General features: G+C 36.3%; 1 protein-coding gene and 1 long non-coding RNA gene across 5 annotated transcripts in view; one reads left to right on the forward strand and one right to left on the reverse strand.

Annotated features, from left to right (window-relative positions):
* The window catches only part of CSRNP3 (cysteine and serine rich nuclear protein 3), a 57374-nt gene extending 47814 nt beyond the window's left edge, over positions 1-9560 (forward strand). For all 4 annotated transcript variants that reach the window (XM_042874809.1, XM_042874812.1, XM_042874810.1 and 1 more), the window contains 3 exons: positions 2155-2414; positions 6832-7128; positions 8196-9560. In XM_042874809.1, coding sequence (XP_042730743.1) covers positions 2155-2414; positions 6832-7128; positions 8196-9236 — 1598 coding nt within the window. In that variant the 3' untranslated portion in view covers positions 9237-9560. The remainder of the gene's footprint in view (positions 1-2154; positions 2415-6831; positions 7129-8195) is intronic.
* On the reverse strand, positions 3542-19132 carry LOC122181932. The gene is made up of 7 exons (XR_006179626.1): positions 18889-19132; positions 14961-15050; positions 14593-14683; positions 14358-14460; positions 13651-13799; positions 9504-9567; positions 3542-3764 (listed from the first exon to the last, which is right to left on the reverse strand). It is a non-coding gene; the product is annotated as an uncharacterized LOC122181932 (long non-coding RNA).
* Between the last annotated feature and the right edge of the window lie 3560 nt (positions 19133-22692).

Genomic DNA, 22692 nt, shown 5'->3' on the forward strand with positions numbered 1-22692 from the left:
CTGTGTGTAAAAGCAATAGGCAAAGAACTTTCTGATTCATGGAATATTTTCTTTCACTCTAAATGGAAAGTGAATGTCATGATACCAAAATATCTTCCAAGCTCTATTAAAATTTTGGTCTTATTAATAGCAAAAATTTTGTTTTGAAATTGTGACGTATATAAAAAATCAGTACATTACAGCATGTCTTCATATTATGCAAAATTGGAATAACCCTGTCAAATATTCCATTCTATTTTAATAGCCTTCTATCCCTAGTAAAACCTCCTGTATATATTTTTGACAGGCTCTGTTGATAAAGAATGTCCTTAAACATGTAAATTTAAACATGTCTAATGTAGCAGAATTTCTTCTAATTCTTCTGTATACATCCTACATCTTTCTGCAGTATCCTTTGCCGAGGACCTATAAGTGAATGTGGTTATTTATCTGTTTTACACTTGCAATTTAGCAAACCTGCAGCACACCTGAAGTGTGTGGTATTTACCATGCCTTTAGCTGCTTGTCAGTATTCATAAAAATAATTTTATTTCAGTGTTTTACAGAACCCAAAATGTTTTTTATGACTGTGTTAGTAGGGCATATCATCTGTGATTTAGTTACAAGAAAATATTTTCCTATGTACCTTTTTTTCTCATATAGCTAGCCTATCCCATTTTGTTTTTTAATATAGAAGTTTGAGGTTTTCACACTTCTGATGATTAACATTTTGGTACTTAATAATTGAAGAATGAATGAACTGTGTTTTAACTGTGACAATAAACCGAACCTATTACAAAACCAAGGCTGAAAACCAAGTGCTCCCAGCCTCCAGAGACAGTGCAGTCTTAGATGAACAACATACATTGTGTTGTTCTTACAGCATTAATGGAATGGTTCCAAGTCTTTCAGGAATGATCGGGCACCTTTTAAATACTGCTTGAGTTCCAGCAACTCAGTCGCTCATTTGTGCTTACCCAGTTGTTGCCTCTGAACTTCAAAGCAATAACTTATTATCTACTTTCTTGACAACCTGTTGTCATTTTGCAATAAATCAAATGAATCAGACTGCTGGTTAGTCTTAAAAATCAAGGAGGGTCTCCTACTCTGTTTGTATCTCTTACTTTGCAATATAGACTCACCACTGCTACCAGTAAGAAATGATAGATTGATATCACTGAAAGGAGATAAAAGTGCTGTTAAAATTGGGCATGTATTTTTAAATAAATCCTTTTCACATGAAACTGCATGTTTGTATAAGAAAAACTCAGCAGGAGCGTGAGGGGAATCAGAAAATAATTTTACATGGATAGATAGTGATAGGACCAAAGGGAAATAGTTTTAACCTTGAAGAAGGGAGATACAGGTTAGATGTTAGGGGAAAATTCTTTATTCAGAGGGTGATGAGCACTGGGACTGCTTGCCTGGCCTGGATGGGGCCCTGGGCAGCCTGACTGTGGGTGACAACCCTGCCCGTGGAAGGGGACTGGCAGGGACCATAAAGATCACCCAGTTCCATTCTGTGCTTCTATGATTCTAGAAAGGACCTGATTTTATGATAATAGAAATTTCTGAGAGTCTGAAACACAAACAATACTGCCTTTGTAGTTTATCTAACACGAATTTCACACGTTAAAGTATAAAAGATAGAAATCTTTTCTGCAGATGTGATCCAGTGCTTTAAAGATGAGCTAGCAAATCTCTGCTGGAGCTTTGCATTCCAGTGGTGCATACAGCTCTGTGAGAGCTGTTGGCCTGCTTCTATCCTGACTGCTGTCATATGCAGTGTCTGTTTTGTGTGCTGGGGTTTAAGGAAGTGCCAGTTGATAGATCAGTCTCTTTGAGGCAGCAGTGTAAAAAGAAATTTACTTTTCTGGGATGTGTTTGCTTTGCTTCCTTAGTAAAAAGAATAAAACTTTCAAAATGCTATTAGAAAACAGCCATTCTGGACAAGAATTTCTGTTCTAAAGTAGAGAATAGTGTTCATGATTGTAGCAGTTTGTAATGACTTCAGGGTTTGGTAATTTTCTCAACTCTTAGCACCTCATTTAGACTGCACTTCTCTGAATGGTAGCGTGTACGTATTAAGGAAAATAGAAGTACTCAAGTGACAAATTCGCTGTGATTGCAAGTTATCATTAATGTAATCATTAATGTAAACTGTATCTGTTCCAGCTTCTTCCATCCTGAAGAGAGAGAAGCGGAAGAGAACAAAAAATGTCCATTTTAACTGTGTCACTGTGTATTACTTCACAAGAAGGCAAGGCTTTACCAGCGTTCCGAGCCAAGGGGGAAGCACGCTGGGAATGTCCACGCGCCACAACAGTGTGCGCCAGTACACGCTTGGAGAGTTTGCGATGGAGCAGGAGAGGCTTCACCGGGAGATGCTGCGAGAGCACCTGAGGGAAGAAAAACTCAATTCTCTAAAATTAAAGGTAAAACTCATTAACTTTGTGCTTTGCCTTATGTATTCTCATGAGCAGAGTCAGAGTTGTATGGGCCCAGTGTGCATCTTTTAAACAAAACTACTTTCAGCTCTGATTTCAGTGAGAGAAATTACATTCTTTATTTTATTTTTGCTGAAGATACATATTTTTTTGATATTATGAAGCACTGATGTAGCTCTTGCTAATGTGTGCTTTAAAGTGCTTTACAGGGATGTGGTTGCTTACTTCTTTTCTTACAGAGAAGGTGATAAAGGTGGAGAGAACACTGGAACTTAGACTGAAGTTAGACTCTGGAACTGCCTCTGAGCCCTGGCAGAGTGCCCTATTTAGACAAAGGAATGATAACATCTTAAGTACAGAAAGCAAAACACCTTATTTTCTTTGCCAGTTTGACTATATTTGGCAGAAAATAGGGAACAGCAATACAGAAAATGTTTTTAGTGTACCAATTTATGCAATCATTCGTCTTTAGTATTTCACCAAAAGTTGTCTGGTAAGGAATAAAAATCAGACAAATTAACTTGCTTTATCAATTCAGCTTGATGGTAGTTTTGAAGCAGTCCTTTTAATTTAGTAGAGGAAGGAAACTGCAGTTGAGGAGAGACGGGAATTCCATTTTTTTGAAGCGTCCCTTCTGTGTCTTTCAATTTGCTCGCAAAATCTCAGGTTTTGTTATTTTGTTTAGTGAATGAAAAACTTCCGGTATGATGGCATATGTTACCTCAGGTGTTTTCAGGTGAATTCTGTAATTAAGGGTGAACAAAGTTGAACTGTGGCTGATCTGCTGGGCTCCACAGCTCCTATTTCTTGTGCTTTGACAGATACGACTATGTAGGTGCAAAGCAAAATAACACCCGCAAATCTCTGCCTTTTTCCACTAGAATGAATGGTGTTTATAACTGTCTGTCTGAATACCTGAAGCAGTGCATATGACCCTTACTGCTACAATTATTTTTTATTCAGTCTCCTATTGTTTTAATTTGAATAGAAAAACAGATTCTTATATAATTGATAATAATTGAATGTTTTTATGAAAAAAGCCTCACAAACATAAAACCACGCACGACAGAGGCAAATAAAAGATGGACATTTTGACAGGCTGGAAAAAAAAAGGCTGGAGTTAATGATTTATTGCTATTTAGAGATTATAGCTCTAGACGTCACAGGATCTTCAGAGCATCAGGTGGGAAGTGAGCTGTGTCTCTGAGTAGATCCCTTGGCTGACTTCCAGGAAGAACTGTTTTGCTGTTCACTTGGTTTCTAAATAAATGCAGGAAGGAAAGGCTGTAGATTTTTCTAAGGTGATCAATCAGTGGTTGGGTATAAAGTACTGCATATCTGCACAGAAAAATGAAGAAAATAAGAAACTGAAGGAAGGCAAAGTTGTTCTGATTGATTAGATTGATTGATGGACTGATTAGAATGATTGTGCAAACAGAAAGTAGTATTTTCTGTGGTTCTGTTCTTAAATTTCAGCTTCCCTGATTAATTTTTCCCATTGGATTAAAATATGCAAGGTAGAACACACTGTCTTTTGTACAACTTGTTTAAAGAAAGAAAAAAAAAAATGAATATTTTGGAATTGTGTGTTTGTAATGTTAGGTACTGTTCATTATTTTTACTTGCTAAAAGTGAGGAGCCAAATAAGAAATTTCAGTTGATTAAAAGCAGATGATAAAGACTACAGTCATCTTGAAATCACTATAGTCATGTAAAGCAGCTCTTTGATGTAAGCACTGCTGACAGTGGCATAAACACTGTTAGCAGCCGAGTGTGAAAGTTTTAATGGCAATCTGAGCATAAAAGCCATCTTGTTGAGATGAAAGGTACAAGGTAGGCTTTACTTTAAATGCACTGTCATTTGAGAAACGGTATGAGTTAACACAACAGGTTAGCTACAGTACTCTTTATTGCTTATTTATAAAGTCTCTTCAGATTCAGGTATTTTAAAATTGTTTGCACGACCCCGAGTGATGTTAAAGCCCCTGAGTCTGCAGACCAATGGATAAATCAGCACAGATTGTACTTATTTTGAAAGCAAGACAAATGCAAATGGAAAAGGATGTGGGTTTGTCTTTTGTAAATAATGTTCTAGCCCTATTTCCATCTGTCGGGTGTTAGGGAATGTGCCTGAGAAGTATCACTGAGGAATGGTAAAATGTTAGGTAGTTGCTATGAGAAATCTGCTATTTTGCAATTTTCTGTAAGCTAGGTAATCTTATGAAACCTAAATGTGATGATGGTGCATGTTTTCACATGCATATATGCTTAACAATTTCAAAGAAAGGAAACTCGCAGTACATTAACTGCATTAGATAAATATGTGACTTAACTGAATTCATGCAAGCTGGTCATGAAATTATCAATAATTGGTAAATTTGTTTTAGTATTAAGGCAGAATATTCAGTTTTCAGTTTTCCAGTTCTGTCTAGGAGCTTGCAGACATCTTTAGCTTACTCGATTCATGTAGCTGGACAGTACAAATGGAGGCCAGTAGTGGTATGATATGAAATTATAACAGTTCAATTTTTCTACAGTGAACTGTACGAGAAACTAAAAATCTATTATGCGTGTTGGTTTCTTTTGTGTGAAATGTAAAAGAGAACTTCCAGCTCGGACAGGCAAAGGTATCCAACCCAAATTTGTCACCTTTTTGCGAAGTTGAAGGGATTTTCATGCAAACTCTTCATGTGTTCATCAGCTATAGCCTGTTGTTATGAATTAACCTTTAGCTTTATGAGGAAAATGTTACCCATCTGCATATATTCGAATGTGTTACAACAACAAGAAAACACAATGCTGTCCTGAGGTTTTGAATAGAAAAATATATTTGATGGTTCTTACTAATCTTCCATCTTAACCAGTTAATTGTTTGAGAAATGTTCAAAGCTTTCAGTTTCATTAATTCATTTGTTCTTTGCGTCACAAAATGGAGAAAAAAAAAATCAGAGAATACAAGGGAGTCATCCAGCAAGGGAGTGAAAAGGAGCTGAGGTTCTTTGAAATTACAGTTTGCTGTCTAATCTCACTTGATGCCTGTGACTTTGCAGTCCGCAGGACGCCTACAGCACCTGACTAGAATTCACTCCTTAATGCTCGATCACTACTTAGCAAAGCTATAAGCTATTAAGCTTTGCAGGAAGGGGAGAAATATGCGACAGGCTGGGCATGATTGTGTAGGTGCCTTTTGTAAGCTGAGCGGTTAAAGTATTTACCTCATCAGTAAGAGCTGATGATCATGTCAAAAATAATTACCAAAGCAGGAAGTCTTCCATAGTTTCAAATGTAAATCATGACAAACTATTAAATAACAGTGATCTGCTTAAGGACTTGTTTGAACTGTGTATATCTGAAAATGGAGAAATTAGAAGTCATTTTTCTATTAAATGCAAAAAGAAGACCAAAGCAACATAATAGAAGCTATTTAGTAGTATCCAGGTAACAGAAAATGAAGAATAAAAATGATTAAGGCTACCATCTGGATGTTCAGCCTGAGTTGCATGTACTGAGGGAAATTGCCCCCCACTGCCATCAGATAGCTGATTGAAGATGCTCTGAACTTTTCTATGCATTTACTTGTCTCTCACTGTAAAGAATACAGAAAAAGACTTTTAATGTTGTTTATTCTACCTTGCTGAACTAATATGTTGAAGTGCTTCATGTAGGGTACCTGGTCACTGTAAAACAAAGTGATTAATAGGAAATAGAGTGAGCAAACAACATAAAGGTAGTTTGAGAGGACATTTCAGATAAAGTAAAAGATGAATGTATATGCATGTAAAACTAGGGATAACAGACACGGTAAGTAACATTAAAGATGAATTGAAAGCACTAAGCTCTGAAGGCTGCACTGACAGAAAAAGAGTAAGAATATACTGCAAAGAAACAATAATGCCTGTAAAGGTAGAACACTCCTGTGTTAAACAAATATGGCGCTGGATTGCTAAGAAGGGATGATTACTGATCTGGGAAGATTCTCCTTGTGTAACATGTACGTGCTAGTACACTGTATAAGCATTGCAGTCTGAATACTGAGGCTCCTCCCATCTGACGGGGATGAGTATCACCTGACAGTACAGGTTGGAAATAATTAGCATTTTCTTCTATGATTGTCTTATACAGTTAATATAAACACAAAACTGCAATTACAAAAGAAATAGGCCATCTGTAGGAGTTCACCATGGAGTAATTCAATTATGCTATAAAATGACAGAATCAAAAAGATTTTGTAATATAAATGGGAAATGAAAAATGCTAACACAGTTGAGAACCTAATAAAAGCAGCAAGAGTGGTAAAGGTGAGATTCAGGACTGCATTGTTAGATAGAAGATGCATATATAGCTAGAAGATGTAATTGATTTGTTTCCTTACGTACAGCACTTTGTTAATTGTTCTGTATAACAGATGACAAAGAACGGTACAGTGGAATCTGAAGAGGCTAATACGCTGACACTGGATGACATTTCTGATGATGATATTGATCTGGACAACACTGAAGTGGATGAGTATTTCTTTCTACAACCCCTGCCAACAAAAAAGCGAAGGGCACTGCTACGAGCCTCTGGAGTGAAGAAGATTGATGTGGAAGAAAAACATGAGTTGCGGGCCATCCGGCTGTCCAGAGAGGATTGTGGCTGTGACTGCCGTGTGTTTTGTGATCCAGAAACTTGCACTTGCAGTCTTGCAGGCATAAAATGTCAGGTAAATGTCTACATTATTGTCATTATTTAACTAGCAAGGGAAGGGGCTGTAGGGGTGTGTGTGCATGCACTTTTTTGTTAAGGTGGTAAGTACTGAAAGATTATTAAGTGAGTGAATTATTAAACAGTAACTTGTGGATCTTAAACTAGTTTAAGGCTCGGATTTAAGAGCATGTAATGTGCAATACAATTTTTCTCCTTAAACATCTTTATTTTATGATCAGTTTAGGCATATACACTGTTCAGTATTTTTGGTTTTGTTCATACATATTTTCCTCCTCGTGTTCCCCTTTGGCCTTTATCTAAACATGCAAATGGAAACAGAAGAATCAGTAGCCTGCAGATTTCACAAGGGTATGTAGCTTTTGTTTTAGAGACAATTCACATACTGTCCAAATGTGAATTATAGTCCAAACTCAGTGAGAAGTAGTAAGTCAAACTGCGGTACTGTCCCTTCTTTAACATGCATGATACTTAACATGCAAGCATGAAAAACTGCATGCAGGCAACAAAATATAGCAGGTAGTTTTTCTCTCTGCAGATTTAATGGTATCGCATATTGTACATATAGCTGTAAATGTCCCAAAATAGGAACTCCCAAAAGATGGTTTCTGCTAATTACCACAAGTAGCTGTTACGCAGCTGAGTTGGTTTCTTTCTAAACGCATTTTTTGCATCATTTCTTAAATCCCTGCTAAATTTTCTCTGCTATTCTAAATAATACATTCCCTTTGCTGCTCCTGTTTTCATCATCTTCACATTTTGGGAAGATGTACTAATTGATTGTTTCAGATGGCTCTCTTCTGCATCACATTTGATGTTTAGGTATAGAGTAGATAAAAATTATAGACCTTAAGCTGTCTAATAGAACTATTTGATTTGTGGATTCAGTCACACTTTTATATACTTAAAATGGACACTATGAGACATATGGATATTTGACATAGCTTATTCTTAAAGTACTTCTCAATTGAATCCCACTTCACTTCTATTTTTTGGCTTTCTAGGTTCTGTGATATAACCAGGTTTATGTTAAGTATCGTTAATCTGTATTCTCTTTTTCAAAAGGTGGATCGTATGTCTTTTCCATGCGGTTGCACTAAAGAAGGGTGTAGCAATACAGCAGGTAGAATTGAATTTAATCCTATCCGTGTACGGACTCACTTTTTGCACACAATAATGAAACTTGAATTGGAGAAAAATAGAGAACAGCAAATTCCATCACTAAATGGCTGCCACAGCGAGATAAGTGCACATACTAGTTCTATGAGTCCAGGACCCCATCCGGTCGAATATTCAATTGCAGAAAATTTTGAGATTGAAACTGAACCTCAGGCTGCAGTTATGCATTCTCAGTCAGCCGAGGACTTGGACTGCCCTGGGGAAGAGGAGGAAGAGGAAGATGGGAGTAGCTTTTGTAGTGGAGTTACTGATTCTAGCACTCAGAGTTTAGCCCCTAGTGAATCAGATGATGATGAAGAGGAAGAGGAAGATGAGGAAGATGATGAGGAAGAAAAAGCAGATGACTTTGTAGAAAGTATGAGCTCCCATGCTGACATGGTGCCTCTTCCTTCTGTCCTTTGCTACTCTGATGGAACTGCTGTGCATGAAAACCACTCTAAAAATGCCTCATACTATACTAACTCTTCAAATCTATATTACCAAATAGAGAACCATGTTGCTGGCACTGCTAACCAGATTGGTGAGACTTACTCAGAAAGGGATGCTGTCAAGAATGGCAATCTTTCTCTGGTGCCTTACAGCATGACTTCAGAACAGTTTGTTGACTACACTCGGCAATCAGAGGAAACTTTTAGCAGCCCTCATTACCCTTCTGCAAACCCCTCAGTGATTGTCTGCTGCTCATCTTCTGAAGGTGATAGCAGTGCTCCGTGTAACAGTTTATACACTGAGCATAGGCCAAGTCACTCTCAAGTGGAATTTCACTCATTCTTGAAAGGTCCTTCTCAAGATGGATTTGTTTCAGCTTTGAATGGCGAGAGTGGTGTACAAGAGCACCCTGCTGAGAATTCACTAGTCCTCTCAGAAAAGAGTAGACTGCACGAAGAGTGCATCAAATCACCAGTGGTAGAAACAGTACCTGTTTAATATTAAAATTATTCTAAGACTGACTTCATGTAATAAAATGCACTCAAATTGGATTTCCTAGAATCTTAACTTTTTTTTTTTAAGAGGTAGACAACACTTGGGCTATAGTCAATGTTCCAGACACACCTTCAAGCTACATTGCCAGAGGCACTGCACAGAATCAGTTCGTGTAAAGATTAAAAAAAGCAAACCAACGTCAGACTGTCTTTGATAAAAGTAAAACACGTAAGTAAAAAACCACATCTAACATATTTCAAAGTAGCCTACCTGTCAAATATGTGAAACATGCCAAGCTATCCGAATCAAAGCTTCAAGTTTTTGATTGTCGGGCCTGTGCAAGATTGTTAAAAATGATAGTTTGAAATAATCATGTTTAAAGTCCTGATTTTCAACGTATTTGAAAGAACATAACTTTAATGTAAAAGTAATTACTGTACAAAAAAAAGTTTTAATTGTTCTGTACTGTATGTATTTTATTTATAGTAGCTTAGTATTCATGTTTTGATAAAAATGAACAGCGTGTTCATTTGAACAGAAGATCCATAGTTAGTAAGAAAGAGCATGACCAATTTTCATCTGGAGTACCATGTATTTTTTAAATACCATTTCTGATAAATTAACTTAAAATGCATTTTTAGAGTACTATTTTCTCTTTCTTTTTACTGTTCTTGACCAACAGAAGAGTCAGAAAGGGGGGCATGTGCATCTTATAGGAAGGTGAAAGGTAGACAATCCTCCATCAAAATTAGTGGTATTTCTAGAACTAGCACCCCTTCCCAAAGAAAAACGATCTTGTATATAATGGCAAAGCAGTAACTTAAGCTTGCACAGCACCTTTTAGCCCAGCAAACATTCAGATACTTACTTATGCACTTTAGTGCCATTTTGCAGTGATGTTTCAACTGCAGAAACTGTGAACTATTTTGGAGAAATGCCATAGCTCCAGACTCTGAGGTATATGTAAGATCTTAAAGTCCATTGCAGCAAAACTAAGCCAGTATATCAATAAGTCAGTCAGTCAGTAAATACTTGAAAAACAAAAACCAACTAACAAGCAAAAGTCTTGTTGATCACAGTTTAAATGAAGCATGGAAAGTAATGTGGAAGGGTCTAGATTTTCCTAACTATTTAGCAGTTTTTATGAAATACAAAGGATTTTGCGGACTGTAGACCGTCCCTTGCATTACTTGATCTAAATAAGGATCAGTATAGTCAATGACAAAACACAGCTACAGAGATTTTACATCGCTGAAGTCTGCACGCAGAATAGCGCATACACCATATGGATTTCCATTACTTTGTACTCCAGTTATTCTAAAAATAAATGGAAATTAAAATGCCTGCTTTACCTTATGAGCAGACATTGCTTTCTTCAAGAAAAGGAAGTGTACTAGAGCCCGCTTTTCTGTACGCTGGTAGTTCTCAGCAGACTTTGATTTCAGAAGCCATTTTAATTTTGTTCTAATAATGAAATATTATCATACATCAAATATAGCTGCTGTGAAGACCTGTTTTGTTTGCCAAAATAAGGATCACCATCTTATTTTCATCTGTCAAATCTCCATGGTTAGCTGTAAGCATGTAAACAGACTATCAACTTTAGCTCTGTGACAGTGACTGGTTAGCAGCTCTTTACAACATCACATAAAGTGCTTCAGTAGAATAATTTCCCGATCTAAAATGTGCTTTTTAAAAAATAAACTTAATTATTTTAGTGAGATCTGGGCATCTCATTTACTGAGATCAGCATTTTCTGATTTTCTACGCTAAATTAGCAAAATATTTTTACTCCACATACTCACTGGAAAGGTTTTTTTTTTGTTTCCACAAGTCCTACACGTTTTATCTTTCTCAAATTGCATCAGAAAGTGCTAGTTCTCCTTGGAATGGATATTCCGTATTTACAGCATACTCCATGGTCTGGGAACATGCAGTCATGTTGATCAACTGCCTCAGCAGCTTCTTAAGCCCTGCTGCTCTTAGTCACTCTATTTCTGTACAGGCTGAGTAGCCAGGTAAATGCATGTGTTCTCCACTTCCAAACAGCAAATACCCATCTCTAAGGAGAAAACCTTAGTTCATAAAAGGTTCTGCATGAAAAAATAAGAGTAGTGTTACTCTGTCCAGATATTCTACAGCAAATGTTACAAGTCTCCATATACAGGGATCTTGCACAAACAGCAGGCTTAAATTAGGCAGTCTCACAACACCAGCATCAAAAGCACAAATCCCTTCCTGAGCTGGGAGAACAATTGTGAATCAGTAGCAGCATTTTAAGTTCAGAGTGTGTTGACTACTGGAGCATCATGCATACTTTACCAGGGTATTACTCAGGGGAAAGTTAAATTAAATATTTTTGTTTCATTATTCACCCCCTTACTGAGCAATAAGAGATTATTTTCTTGGCCCCTATGCTTCCAAATGAAAAATACCTTTAATAACATTAGCAAGCACAGTAAGCGATTAACTTTATAAAAGTTCGCTTTAACATTCTGAGACAATAGTTTCTTTGTATTTCTCTTGGCACTGTTGTCAGAGCAAAGGCCTCCTCTGTAAATTTCTGAGTACTTAGATGTATATACCATACACTTTGATGCATGTGCTGTGGGGGCACGGGGTGAACATAGCTAAATTCTCAATAGTGTACAGCACAGGGTAACAAGGAGCTTAAAGACAGCATGCAGGCAGGAGTGAATATGCCAAGGAATGCTTGCTACAGTATTTGCCCTTGCTTAAAAGTAGCTAATTCCACAGCCCTGCCCAGAACAGATGCTCCAGTTTATAACTCCTGAGTTAGCTGTAGAAATCAGCTCAGAGCCAAGATTCCTACTCCTATCAGACTTGTTCATATTTTGCTTAGAAGACCAAAGAAATCTTCATAGAAGCAAAAATAAACTTAAATCATGAGCTGAAGAATGTTTCAGTCTTACATTCTGGGCTAACGTATGCATATGATGCATCTCATTTTCCAGTTAGTTAATACTGGTAAACAGTCCTATCATTTGGGGCAAACCTATTTCTATGTGCTAAAAGTATTATATTATTAAATGATAAATGGCAGTATTTGCTTCTGTATAGACATGGCTTATCGTTTTTGGAAATGTTTACTTTACTGATAGCTGTATCAGCTTTTTCTCCTAACACATTTTGCTACTGATAAGCACTTGTAAGAAGCCAGATAATAAACGGGCAGATCATTTATGATTGTGTTAGGTAGCTCAGAAAATTTCGTAATAACAAAAGCAATTCCCCCTCCGTTCAAATCGGATTTTTACACAGAAAATTAATAGAACACCACATAAAACTGAATGCCTTTTTGCTCCTAATGTGAACTTTGCCCGTCTTGGAAAAAAAGCATTGTTAAAGTTTATAAAGCTTTAACAGATGTTAAAGTTGGCACTTTTCTGGCAAAAGTGCAGTATCTTTTTTTCCTAAGGGCTTTAATTCAATTCATACCCATTGAAACATCCTTAAAAAAAAAAAAATAAAAAGTTGGTCAGTAAATCTTTCTGATCTTTTTTTTTTCCTTTTAAGTTTTTTTTTTTCTTTAATCAGCTGTATACCATTTCAATAGGAAAATTTTAACTTAGTGAAGTTTTACTGTTTTACAGTTACATAAATTGTTGCTAGTGAATCGTTTGAGTTGTCATTGCTGTCTTTTAAGGCCATTGATTACTATCACTTGCTGTAAATGTGGTTCAGCCCAGCTCACCTCTTTGTTACGTGATGAGTTAACAGTGTTAACAATGGTATCTTGCCTTTTTATAAGTTGTACAGAAAATGCAGGTAATACTCATGATGTTGTTGCTCACTGGATTGCTAATAAATCCAGAACCAGTTTCTAACCTTATCTGAGCACCGTATTTCAGTAAATGTGCTATTAAATCAACCATGTAGACGTCTCCTGCCCCACATCTACCTAGAGGATGCCTTCACTAAAGACAAATTGTTTCTTAAAAATTGAGAACATACATTCACATACAAAACATGGCATGTTTTTGAATGTTCTTAAATGTTCTTAATTCTTTGATAGAAATGTGAAATACCGGGCAGAGTACCAGGCTAATACAGAGGATACCTGGGTACCTTTGGCTTTACCTTTGTTCTGCTCTGTTACTTGGAAGTGACTCTGACTCTGGTTTGCAAGGTACTTGGAGATGCTGTGATTAAAAACTTTCAAGACAACAGCCAGGATAACATTTTTCCTCCTTTTTTTTGGCATCATAACTATATTTCTGCAAACTAAGTCACTTTCCCAATAAATTCTAGTTTAGCTCAGAAGTACAGATTTCATCATCAACGTGAAACACAAAAAAAGCAAGGTCTTCTTTTATGGACAACATTAATAAGCAAACATAGAATGACAAATTCCGCAGTGAAAAATGTGAAAATTAGAAAAAAAAGCTTGATTTACCTGTTGAGCAGCAAGATTTTAGTTTGCCAATGACACCAGCTACAGGCAGTCTTATTCCTCCGCTTATCTTCTTTCGCTAGTTGAGTTCTGTCAGTTGAAACTCCTTGCCAGGGCTACTCCTGTGGCATAGTAGGTACCCTCACTCTGAGCTAAAGCAAAAGAGACAGTTGGAGCCACAATACTGTTTTAAAGGCATTTGCTAAACAAGAAACTCCTGTGTTTTAACTCATGAGTTGTGTGAACTCAAGTGCTTTGTGCTAGTTTATTTTCTTGAGGCAATCAGGAAAAGGCACAGAAGAGAATGAAACCAGAAATCCTCTAGTGTTTAGGGGTGTTATGCTTTCCTACTGGGACTAAAGACTAATTCTGTCACCTACTTTACCACAGTCACAAAGCATTTGTTGTAAAATACTTAGAAAAACTAGAATTAACTCAGAGAATATATTCTATAGAATTTATTTCTAAAATATTAAATCTGATCCCTATTTTTTTACAATAGTTGAAAGCTACTGTTATTTTCAAAACGCATGCACACAAAGAATTGAGTTCATTAATATACTCATTGGCATGAGAAATCTCAACATAATTCTTAATTTTTAATATTTCTTTTTAAAAGTATACCTTAATTTTGCTGTTCTCAGTAATCAGTATTTATGTACTAATAACTGTCCGCTTTCTCCAAGTGGCATGCAATCCAAAGTACAAACCTTATGAAGTGATAAATAAGTGGTGTTTAGCTGTAAAAATGTCCGAAGGAACAAATGTTCAAGTGCTTCATAATTGCTTCCTTTTTGCTGTCTCTTCTTCCTCCTACATCAGAGGCAGCTTTTAATTTGGTTGATAATAAATATTTCAGAGTATAGTTCTTAAGAAAGAGAACAGCTGTAACAACCTTGAAAACTTTCTGCCATGCTAATGGCTGATATAGAAAATTTTACTTACAATAAGAACATCTGATTCATGAAATATCTCAACGTTTTCCAGTCTTAGTCTTCTCATTTTTTTTCTTCCTTCCTTCCTGAATCTTAAGTGTCTGGGAAAAAGTTTGTTTAACAGTAAGGCTTTTCATTACAAACAACTTTATATAAGTGCAACACTAGTGTCCTCTGTGCTATCTGTCCTTTATCCTGGAAGAAGAGTTGATTTTATTTTTCACTTAACATTTGCACGAAGACAAATTAGAACTGTGGTAAAAAAAATGTCATCTCCCTCACTGGCTCTGAATAAACAGTAATCAGGAATGGAACCCATAGGGTCTCTCTATAGGCTTTCCTTTGCTGCACCCACAAACAAACAGGAAGGAGACCTACCCCCATGGGCTGCAGACGTTGAAGGGGATCCTCTTATCTCCTGATGCCTGTAGATCCAGAGGAAGGGTGTCATGTTTCATATGGCACAGCCTAGTACAAGAGAAATATAGAGAGAAATAAAGAGAGATTATGGAAAGCAGAAAAAACATCAGCTAAGGAAAGAAAGGTTTTTCTTCAAACTACACTTGCAGTTTGTTTTTCTTAATATAAACAATGAATGAAAAGTACCCTTTTACAAAAACTGAGTCACCTTTATAGCGGGGAAAAAAAAAGAGATGAGTACTGCTCTACTGTTGTATATTCTCTGTGGTTAGGAGGACACCCAGTACGCACAAGGTCTCACTGCCTGGAGAACCAAGTTCACTGTCCTCCGTATTTATTCTCAGTTAAGAAGATGATAATCCTTCACCCAGGTTTAGCACAACTCCTTTTACTTATTAAATCACTATCATTTGAATCTTCATTGTTACACTTCAGTTTTCTTGAGGTATTTTATGAATTTTGAGAAGAACAGAAACGAGGTCAAATAAATTTGCCTTACATGTAGTTCATCTCTAACTGTGCCCATTTGCAATAAGCCATGAACCGGATTATAACTGAATTAGCTTTCCTATACTGGCAGGAAAAATGGTGGAAAGTACAAAGTAACACCACTGTTATACGACAAGGGTCAAGATAATCCTTTGTCTTGAGGCATGGGCAGATATACCCTGGTGTGAGTGAGGGGAAGACAGAAAGGTCAATCTAGAGGAAAAGAGGTAAGAAGGTAAGAGATATACTGATAAGGACATTTTTATTTTTTTTTCTAAAGGGCAAAAGAGAACAAGATATAGGAGAAAAAAAAATACAGAAAATATGAAATGAAGATATCCCCAGAGCAAGGATGGGAAAGCATATGCCTGTGCACTACATGTTTGGTCATGTTAGCTCATAAAATGAATTCTGTTGCTTGAAATATCTTAAAATCATTATGAACTTCCTGCAAAGAAGAAATGTTGATTTGCAACAGCAGTTATATGTGGGCAAACATTAAATAACACTCATCCAAAAGCACAGGGTAAAAACAAGTTTTTACCTTGAAGCAATGCTACCTTGTCTTTTCTTTGTATACATTAACCGCAAAGTCTTACTCAGTATCACTGAATTAACTCCCAGGCCTGTGCTCTACTATAACATCAGATAATAACAGACACTAAAAGCAAAAAAGAAATAGGTGTCCTTTGTATTAGCATTTTAGCTTGGGGGTTTTTAATGAGATTTAGTACATTATGGCAGCTAATTCTTCTAGACTTCTATACTTGAAACTTTTTTTAAAGGTGGATCTTTACTTAAAAATGAAATTTCAAGTTTGAATTGTAGGTGAAGTACCTTGCTGGGGTACTGGGGTAAAACAGCCACCCATTTAGCAGTTTCTGATAGGCATGCTGAGCATAGGGTTTTAGCTTCTTGAAAAGATTGCAACATTATGTGCACTGGCAGCTAGTTCTTTTAAAAAACAGAAGGCAGTGTGCTATTTTTCTATTAAAAAAAAAAAAAAAACAAAACCCAACACATTCTATTTCTAAAACAAATACCACCACATGAGCTTTCACATAACAATGCCCATATAAATGATGTTTAACAACGGGGTCCTTCTTTTAATTGACTGATGTAGGCACTTCTATGGAAATATGTCTGAAGTGTAGTTTGTAAAACATGTTTTTAAAAGTGTTTGATGTAAAATAAGCACTAGACTTTTAACAGTGCAAAAATAGTTAAAATCTGTATGTTACAAGTTCTTTACTGAGAGCCTCAGCCTGTAGTAGTGTCTTAGTCAAGTCAAGCTTTTAAGTTAAATTGCATTCTGGTGTAATAACTTTTTGCACATAACATTAATACAGATGTACTGGTTAATAACATAACTGGTTAATAACATGGCGGTTTATGTTATTTTGATTTTCCACCTACAGCTAGTAGTTAAAATTTTGTTATATATATAATTACATTTTTATGTTTAAAGTGTTTTCTCTGTTTTAAAAAATATGATCTATGGCAACCTACACTGTGTGTTCCAACCCTAGGTTTTTGGTTTTTTTGTTGTTTGTTGGTTTTGGGGGTTTTTTTGGTTGTTTTTTGGTTGTTTTTTTTAAGAGATTCCTGTTTCTGCATATGTAAAAATATATATATTTCCCATATAAATATAAAACTACTTTGGAAATTTTGGGAGTTTGGAGCAAGTGGTAAATAATGCACCACAGCACAGATTCAAAAGTTGATAGTCTTTCAGACGTAATTTATTCCGGTAGGACTAAAACTGCGGTGTAATTGCAGCCATTTGTTTAAAATTTGTACATTACATCCAACTTCACTAAGTTTTGAGAAAAGTGATTATGTTAAGTAATCAACATTTTCCATTACAGATGATCTTGCATACTAAAATTATGTTGATCTCAACAGTAAGGCAACATACAGAAATGAACTGCTGCTTTTAAACTGTTCGAAGAAGCAAAGGAAATTTCATCTTAAAATCTGTACATGGAAATAATTTAAAGCTTCATGAATTACACATTTCCTTAATTAGTTTCTTCTCTTTCTTAAATAAGTTGTAACATCAAAGATGCCAAAGGGTAATATAAGCTACAATAATATTCAACAGAACTTAATCTTGACCTTATGTTGTAATAATTTATTCAAATTAACTGTATTCTTCTGTATTTATATTTTCAGTATTTATTATGAATGATATGGAATTTGATGTATTTATTGTGGCTTATTACTGCAGTGTATATATTACAAAAATGAGCATTTTTAAGTCTTAACATTAGTTCTTTCTGTTAACTAGTGGCACTTGTATTGGCTGTATTTTTATTATATATTGTACAATATATATTGTCCATTTGTTTGCAATGAAGTAAAACAGGTTTCTACGTTATATCATGGCTGCCAGTGCATTGTGCATCTTCTTTCTGCTATGCAGTCACCAGACATTCCTCTCTTGCCTAGCAGAGTCGGAATTAGTGCTGCACCTCCTCCCCAGGGCTGTAAAGTCTCTCTAGAAGCTCTGAAATTTCTAGCATTTCTCCCATACCTCACAGCCTGATAGTGTAACAAGAAACTGTTTTAACTGTGGGGGCGTGTTTTGTATCTTATTTTATTTTTTAAACTTAGCATTTAAATGCTAAAGGAATCCACAGAAATAGTTTGTTCGGTATTTTTGTTTGCCCTTCTGTGACACTAAAACACTTTGGTGAGTGGAATAAACTACATGATTTTTCTGCAGATACCACAATGAATTTAATCATTTGGTTAGAAGTTAATGAAAGAATAATTGTGAACAGTTGTTGGGGAAAAAAAAATGCAACAGCTCTCTCTGGTGGTCAATTTGCAGAAACATCAAAGGCTAGAACAGCATTGTAGCCATACTAGCAAATTGCAGGACAACTGCTTTATTATTTTGAAAATTGCTGATCAATATTGCTTCATTATGAAAACTATTAACAATACAGCTCTGTGCCATCTTTTTATTCTGATACTTAAAATTGTGCTTTACGTTTGTAAAAGGTAAGTTGATGGTAAGTGCAATGACAAATTGCGTACAGCTAAATTATTTGTATCTACAAAAATTGATAAAAAATTGATATAAGTTCTCTATATCATAAAAAAAAGTTCTCACAGGATTTTATGTAGCATTTGGTTTAAATTTATTAGGAGCTACATGGAAGAGAATAGATAAGTATCTGTTACCAGGCTGCTTTTGGCATTGCCACAAACTATGGTTAACAGTGCTCCAGGGCTTGCTAAGACATACCAGCATAAAAAAAGCCTCAGAAAACAACTTTCCAAACCAGTATTCTAATTTAAGACATAGGGATGCCATTTCAGAAACAGAAAGACTTAACTCTAAGATTCAGCTGTAATATTAATAATTCTCTCGCAGTTCTGTACTCACATTTACGTAGACTGGCAGATACTCCTGAGGGTATGCTGAGCTAGTGATGTCCCAGTGCAGGTAATAGTGCTGTGTCCAGGCAGAGTCACAAAGAATCAGGTCGGCAGGGTCTCTTGTTGGTGGGAGAGCAGGAGCTACCTTGAGCCACCCGCCCTCAAAGCACATGTAGAATCTGCTTCATCCTGCCAGGAGTAAGCCTGAGCTGTCTGTGTCTGAAATCAAGCCTTCTTCAACAGCTGCAGCTCCTTTCCTATAACATAGCACAGTGAGATGGAGATTAACACTAGTTTTTCTGGTCCATTTAGTAGCCTACAAAGCCAGCTGATTGATGTACAAGTTTTTACATACTGCATATGTAACAGTACTTCATTTTCTTTCCCCAGGGGAAGAGCAAAACAGCACTACTGAAAGTATTTTAAATTAAAGCAAAGGCGGTAAATGAGCCAGAGAACTCCCTGTGAAAAACTGATTTTCAGTTTGCCATTTGTATGAAGACCATCATTTTGTTTTTCAGAACTGCTGATATTTGGCTCTTAGAAATGTATTGCAGCATATTTCTAAAAAAAAATAAAAATAAAAATAAAAAATCAATTTCATAGCTTAGAAGAGAATAAACTATTATGCTTTAGATGTTTCAATGTATACAGTGACCATGAAATTTGCAAGACAAATGAAGAGACCTGCTGAAGGAACAAAACAACATGTTTTCAAAAGGCAGTAGTGGTAGGTTACTTGTTTTAAATTTCTTGGTTAAAAAAAAGGACTCTGGAACAAGAAGGACCTGATAGCAAGGGGAATGAAGCACGAGGGAAAGCACAACTGACATTAAGCTGTTTAAGGTATAGCGATACAGCACCCCAGACTGTATTCACTACAAATTCATTATTTCCCCATTTAAAGAGTGTTCTGCATTATGCAACAATTGTTTCTTGGTTTCTAACAATAAAATGGGAATTAGCTTGCATAAGCTTTTGTTCATATGGCTTAGTTTTATATGCACACTACTCAAAGCACTACGCAGGCAGAACACGTTTTGATTTCCACATTTGTGTGTACCTGGTTTGAGCGCTACAAGCTGCGAATAATGGCAAACCAGCATTTGTGGAGTAGATCCTCCACAAGGAATAATAGAAATCACCGTGCAAAAATCACATCTATTTCTATTTCTTCAGGCATTTCCTCAAAAAATATTTGAAATATACACTGGCACATTACCTTTTAGAAACAAAACTGCATCTTCCTTCCCTTCCTTCATGTCAAAAGCACAGGCTAACCCTATCAGTCTTTGTATTGTTCAATTTTTTTCAAGTTCCTACTCCAAGTTGCTGCCAACAACAAAGACTGCTTCTGCTTTAACTCATACAGCTCAGACCTGGCAGGCCAGCAAACCCACAGAAACCAAGTTTTGTTCCACAGCCAGCAAAAACATTGCAAGTCCACACTTTAACCACAGGCCTTGAATAAGTCAATAGATTGCCTTGAGCTCTTTATTTCCAGTTACCTAGACAGGGAGGTAGTAACCATGATTCACCCTGATATTCCCTACATAACAGTGACTACTTTTTGCCTAGAAATGGGAGGATGATTAAGAGGCAGCAGTGTTCAAGAGATGGGAGGTTAAACCGAGGAGAAAGAAAAAGGTAGTGACAAACCTACATTCAGGAGTACTGCTTGATTCTCACCCCTCCCTGTATAGTTAGAAACAGTGTTAGTTTCAGCTGGGATGGAACTGTTTTCCTCAGAGTGTCTGGTATGATGTTGTTTTGGTTCTAAAAGAAAAACATTCTTGATAACACACCAATGTTTATAGTCACTGCTAAGCAGCGCTGTATAGAGCCAAGGCAGTTCTCAGTCAAGAGCCCAAGGATCTGGGAGGGAACAGAATTAGGACAGCTGACTTAAACTGGCCAAAGGGATATTTTGTATCATATGACATCAAGTGGAAGAAGTGGAAGACATATACATATAAGTCTATGTATATATGTGTGTGTATACACACACACACACACACACACGTATTTATGTGTGTATATATGTATATCATAATTACTATCTTTTTCCTTTTTTCTATCTTAGTAAATACTTTCATCTTAACCCACAAGTTCTGCTTTTTTCTTTTTTTTTTTTTTAATTCTCTCTCCCATCCCATGGGGAAGTGGGGGGAGTGAGCAAAAGACTGGTGCTGAGGCACCTGCTGGATTAAATAATAACAAACAGTCTAACAACATATTAGCAGCAGTTTGTATTGCTGCTGAGTTGTGCTGAGTCATCTTATTACAGGCAGAGAATTCATCTGTTTAAAGAAGGGAGACTTCAAGTCACTCTTTTTTTGACCTGATATATTTCTACCTGTTAGACTGAAAGGATCCTTTCAAAGCCCAGTAAGTCCCAGTGGATTTCATTTTCTCAAGATTATGGCTACCCTGCCTCAATCAAGTAGGCACCCACATGACATGTATCTTCCCACAAGACATGTATCTTCCACAGTTAGTCGGCCTTATCTTCAAACAAAGCAGGAGAACTGAACTTTAAATAGAATATCAAATATCTGGGAACATAACACTTTAGGGCAGTATATTTGTTCTGAGGTCAATATCCCTAGGAAATTCTCCACTCTTAGAAGCCTCTTTTGTGCACACTGACACAACACAGCATGTGAAATACGCCAAGGAGAAAGCACAGAAAATTTTCAAAAGCAACCAGCCATTTTAAGTATGATCTAATGAAGTGTAATAATGACTTTTAAATGAAGTGTCTGAAGAATAGATAAAATACATATCTACAAGGTGAGTTCTGTTGTGTAAGTAATAAAGTGACATTGATGTGTCACATCAGCCACCTTCTAGTTTGGTCACAATACCAAATGCAGATAGAAGTATTTCATATAAGTATACGTACAGATCAAATTAAAGTTTTAATTGTATTTGATGGCCCAAGAAAACTTGTTTTTGGTACTGCCCTAAGCTGTAAGACAATTGTGCAAAAATAAAAAAAAAAGATCTGCCATGCAAACCTAGATTAAAATGAGAGAAGACAAAGGAAACTACATTAGGAATGAAAAAAAAAAAAAGCCCAACAAAAATGAGAATCCAAAGTGAACAAGGGTACTGTTTGAAGTGTCTACCTTTGAGAGTAATTTTTTGCAGTCACTGGCTTTAAGAATAAAGACCACTTTAGAAACATAAATCTTACTCATTTAACAACAGTTATTGCTTACCTATAGACATTTTTGTTCTTGAAACTCCTCTATCCTATGCAACAAATAGAGTTGAGAAAATACATTCCTACTTTTTATTTTGCAGACAGCTGAATTGCCACCTCCTAAGTTTCTGTAGTGTGAATATAGTGTTGACCTGATTCTAAACAGCATTTAAATGCAATTGTCTGCCACAACACAAATCAACCAGAACCTCTATAATGTAAAACTGTATCATGATGAATGGGGTTGGGCAGAAAAAAGACAGTTGCTTTCCAGGCGAGTTTACTTTCGTTAGTTGGATCCTGGAACAGCAATGTTTACTTTTAATCTATACGTGGAATGCTGCACAGTTTTAAATCCTTCTATGCTGATCCATTGCCCCCAGACAACCGAACAGCACCCAATCTAGACACTGATATTTCCAAAACAGCTCTTCACCAATCCTATTCAGATTTTTTTTTTTTCTGCTTCTGGTTTCCTATTCTTTGATACTGCCTGATTTTTGAAAGGTCTTTTTTTCCCCCTTTAAAAAAAATGGTAATCTTGTTCTCTCAACCCAAGGAGAAATTGAACATTTAAGCAGGACATGCTAAAGTTGTGCTTTC

Source organism: Lagopus leucura, unplaced genomic scaffold (genome assembly GCF_019238085.1).
Source record: "Lagopus leucura isolate 7727_CA_CO unplaced genomic scaffold, USGS_WTPT01 Super-Scaffold_100012, whole genome shotgun sequence".
Classification (NCBI taxonomy): Eukaryota; Metazoa; Chordata; class Aves; order Galliformes; family Phasianidae; genus Lagopus; species Lagopus leucura.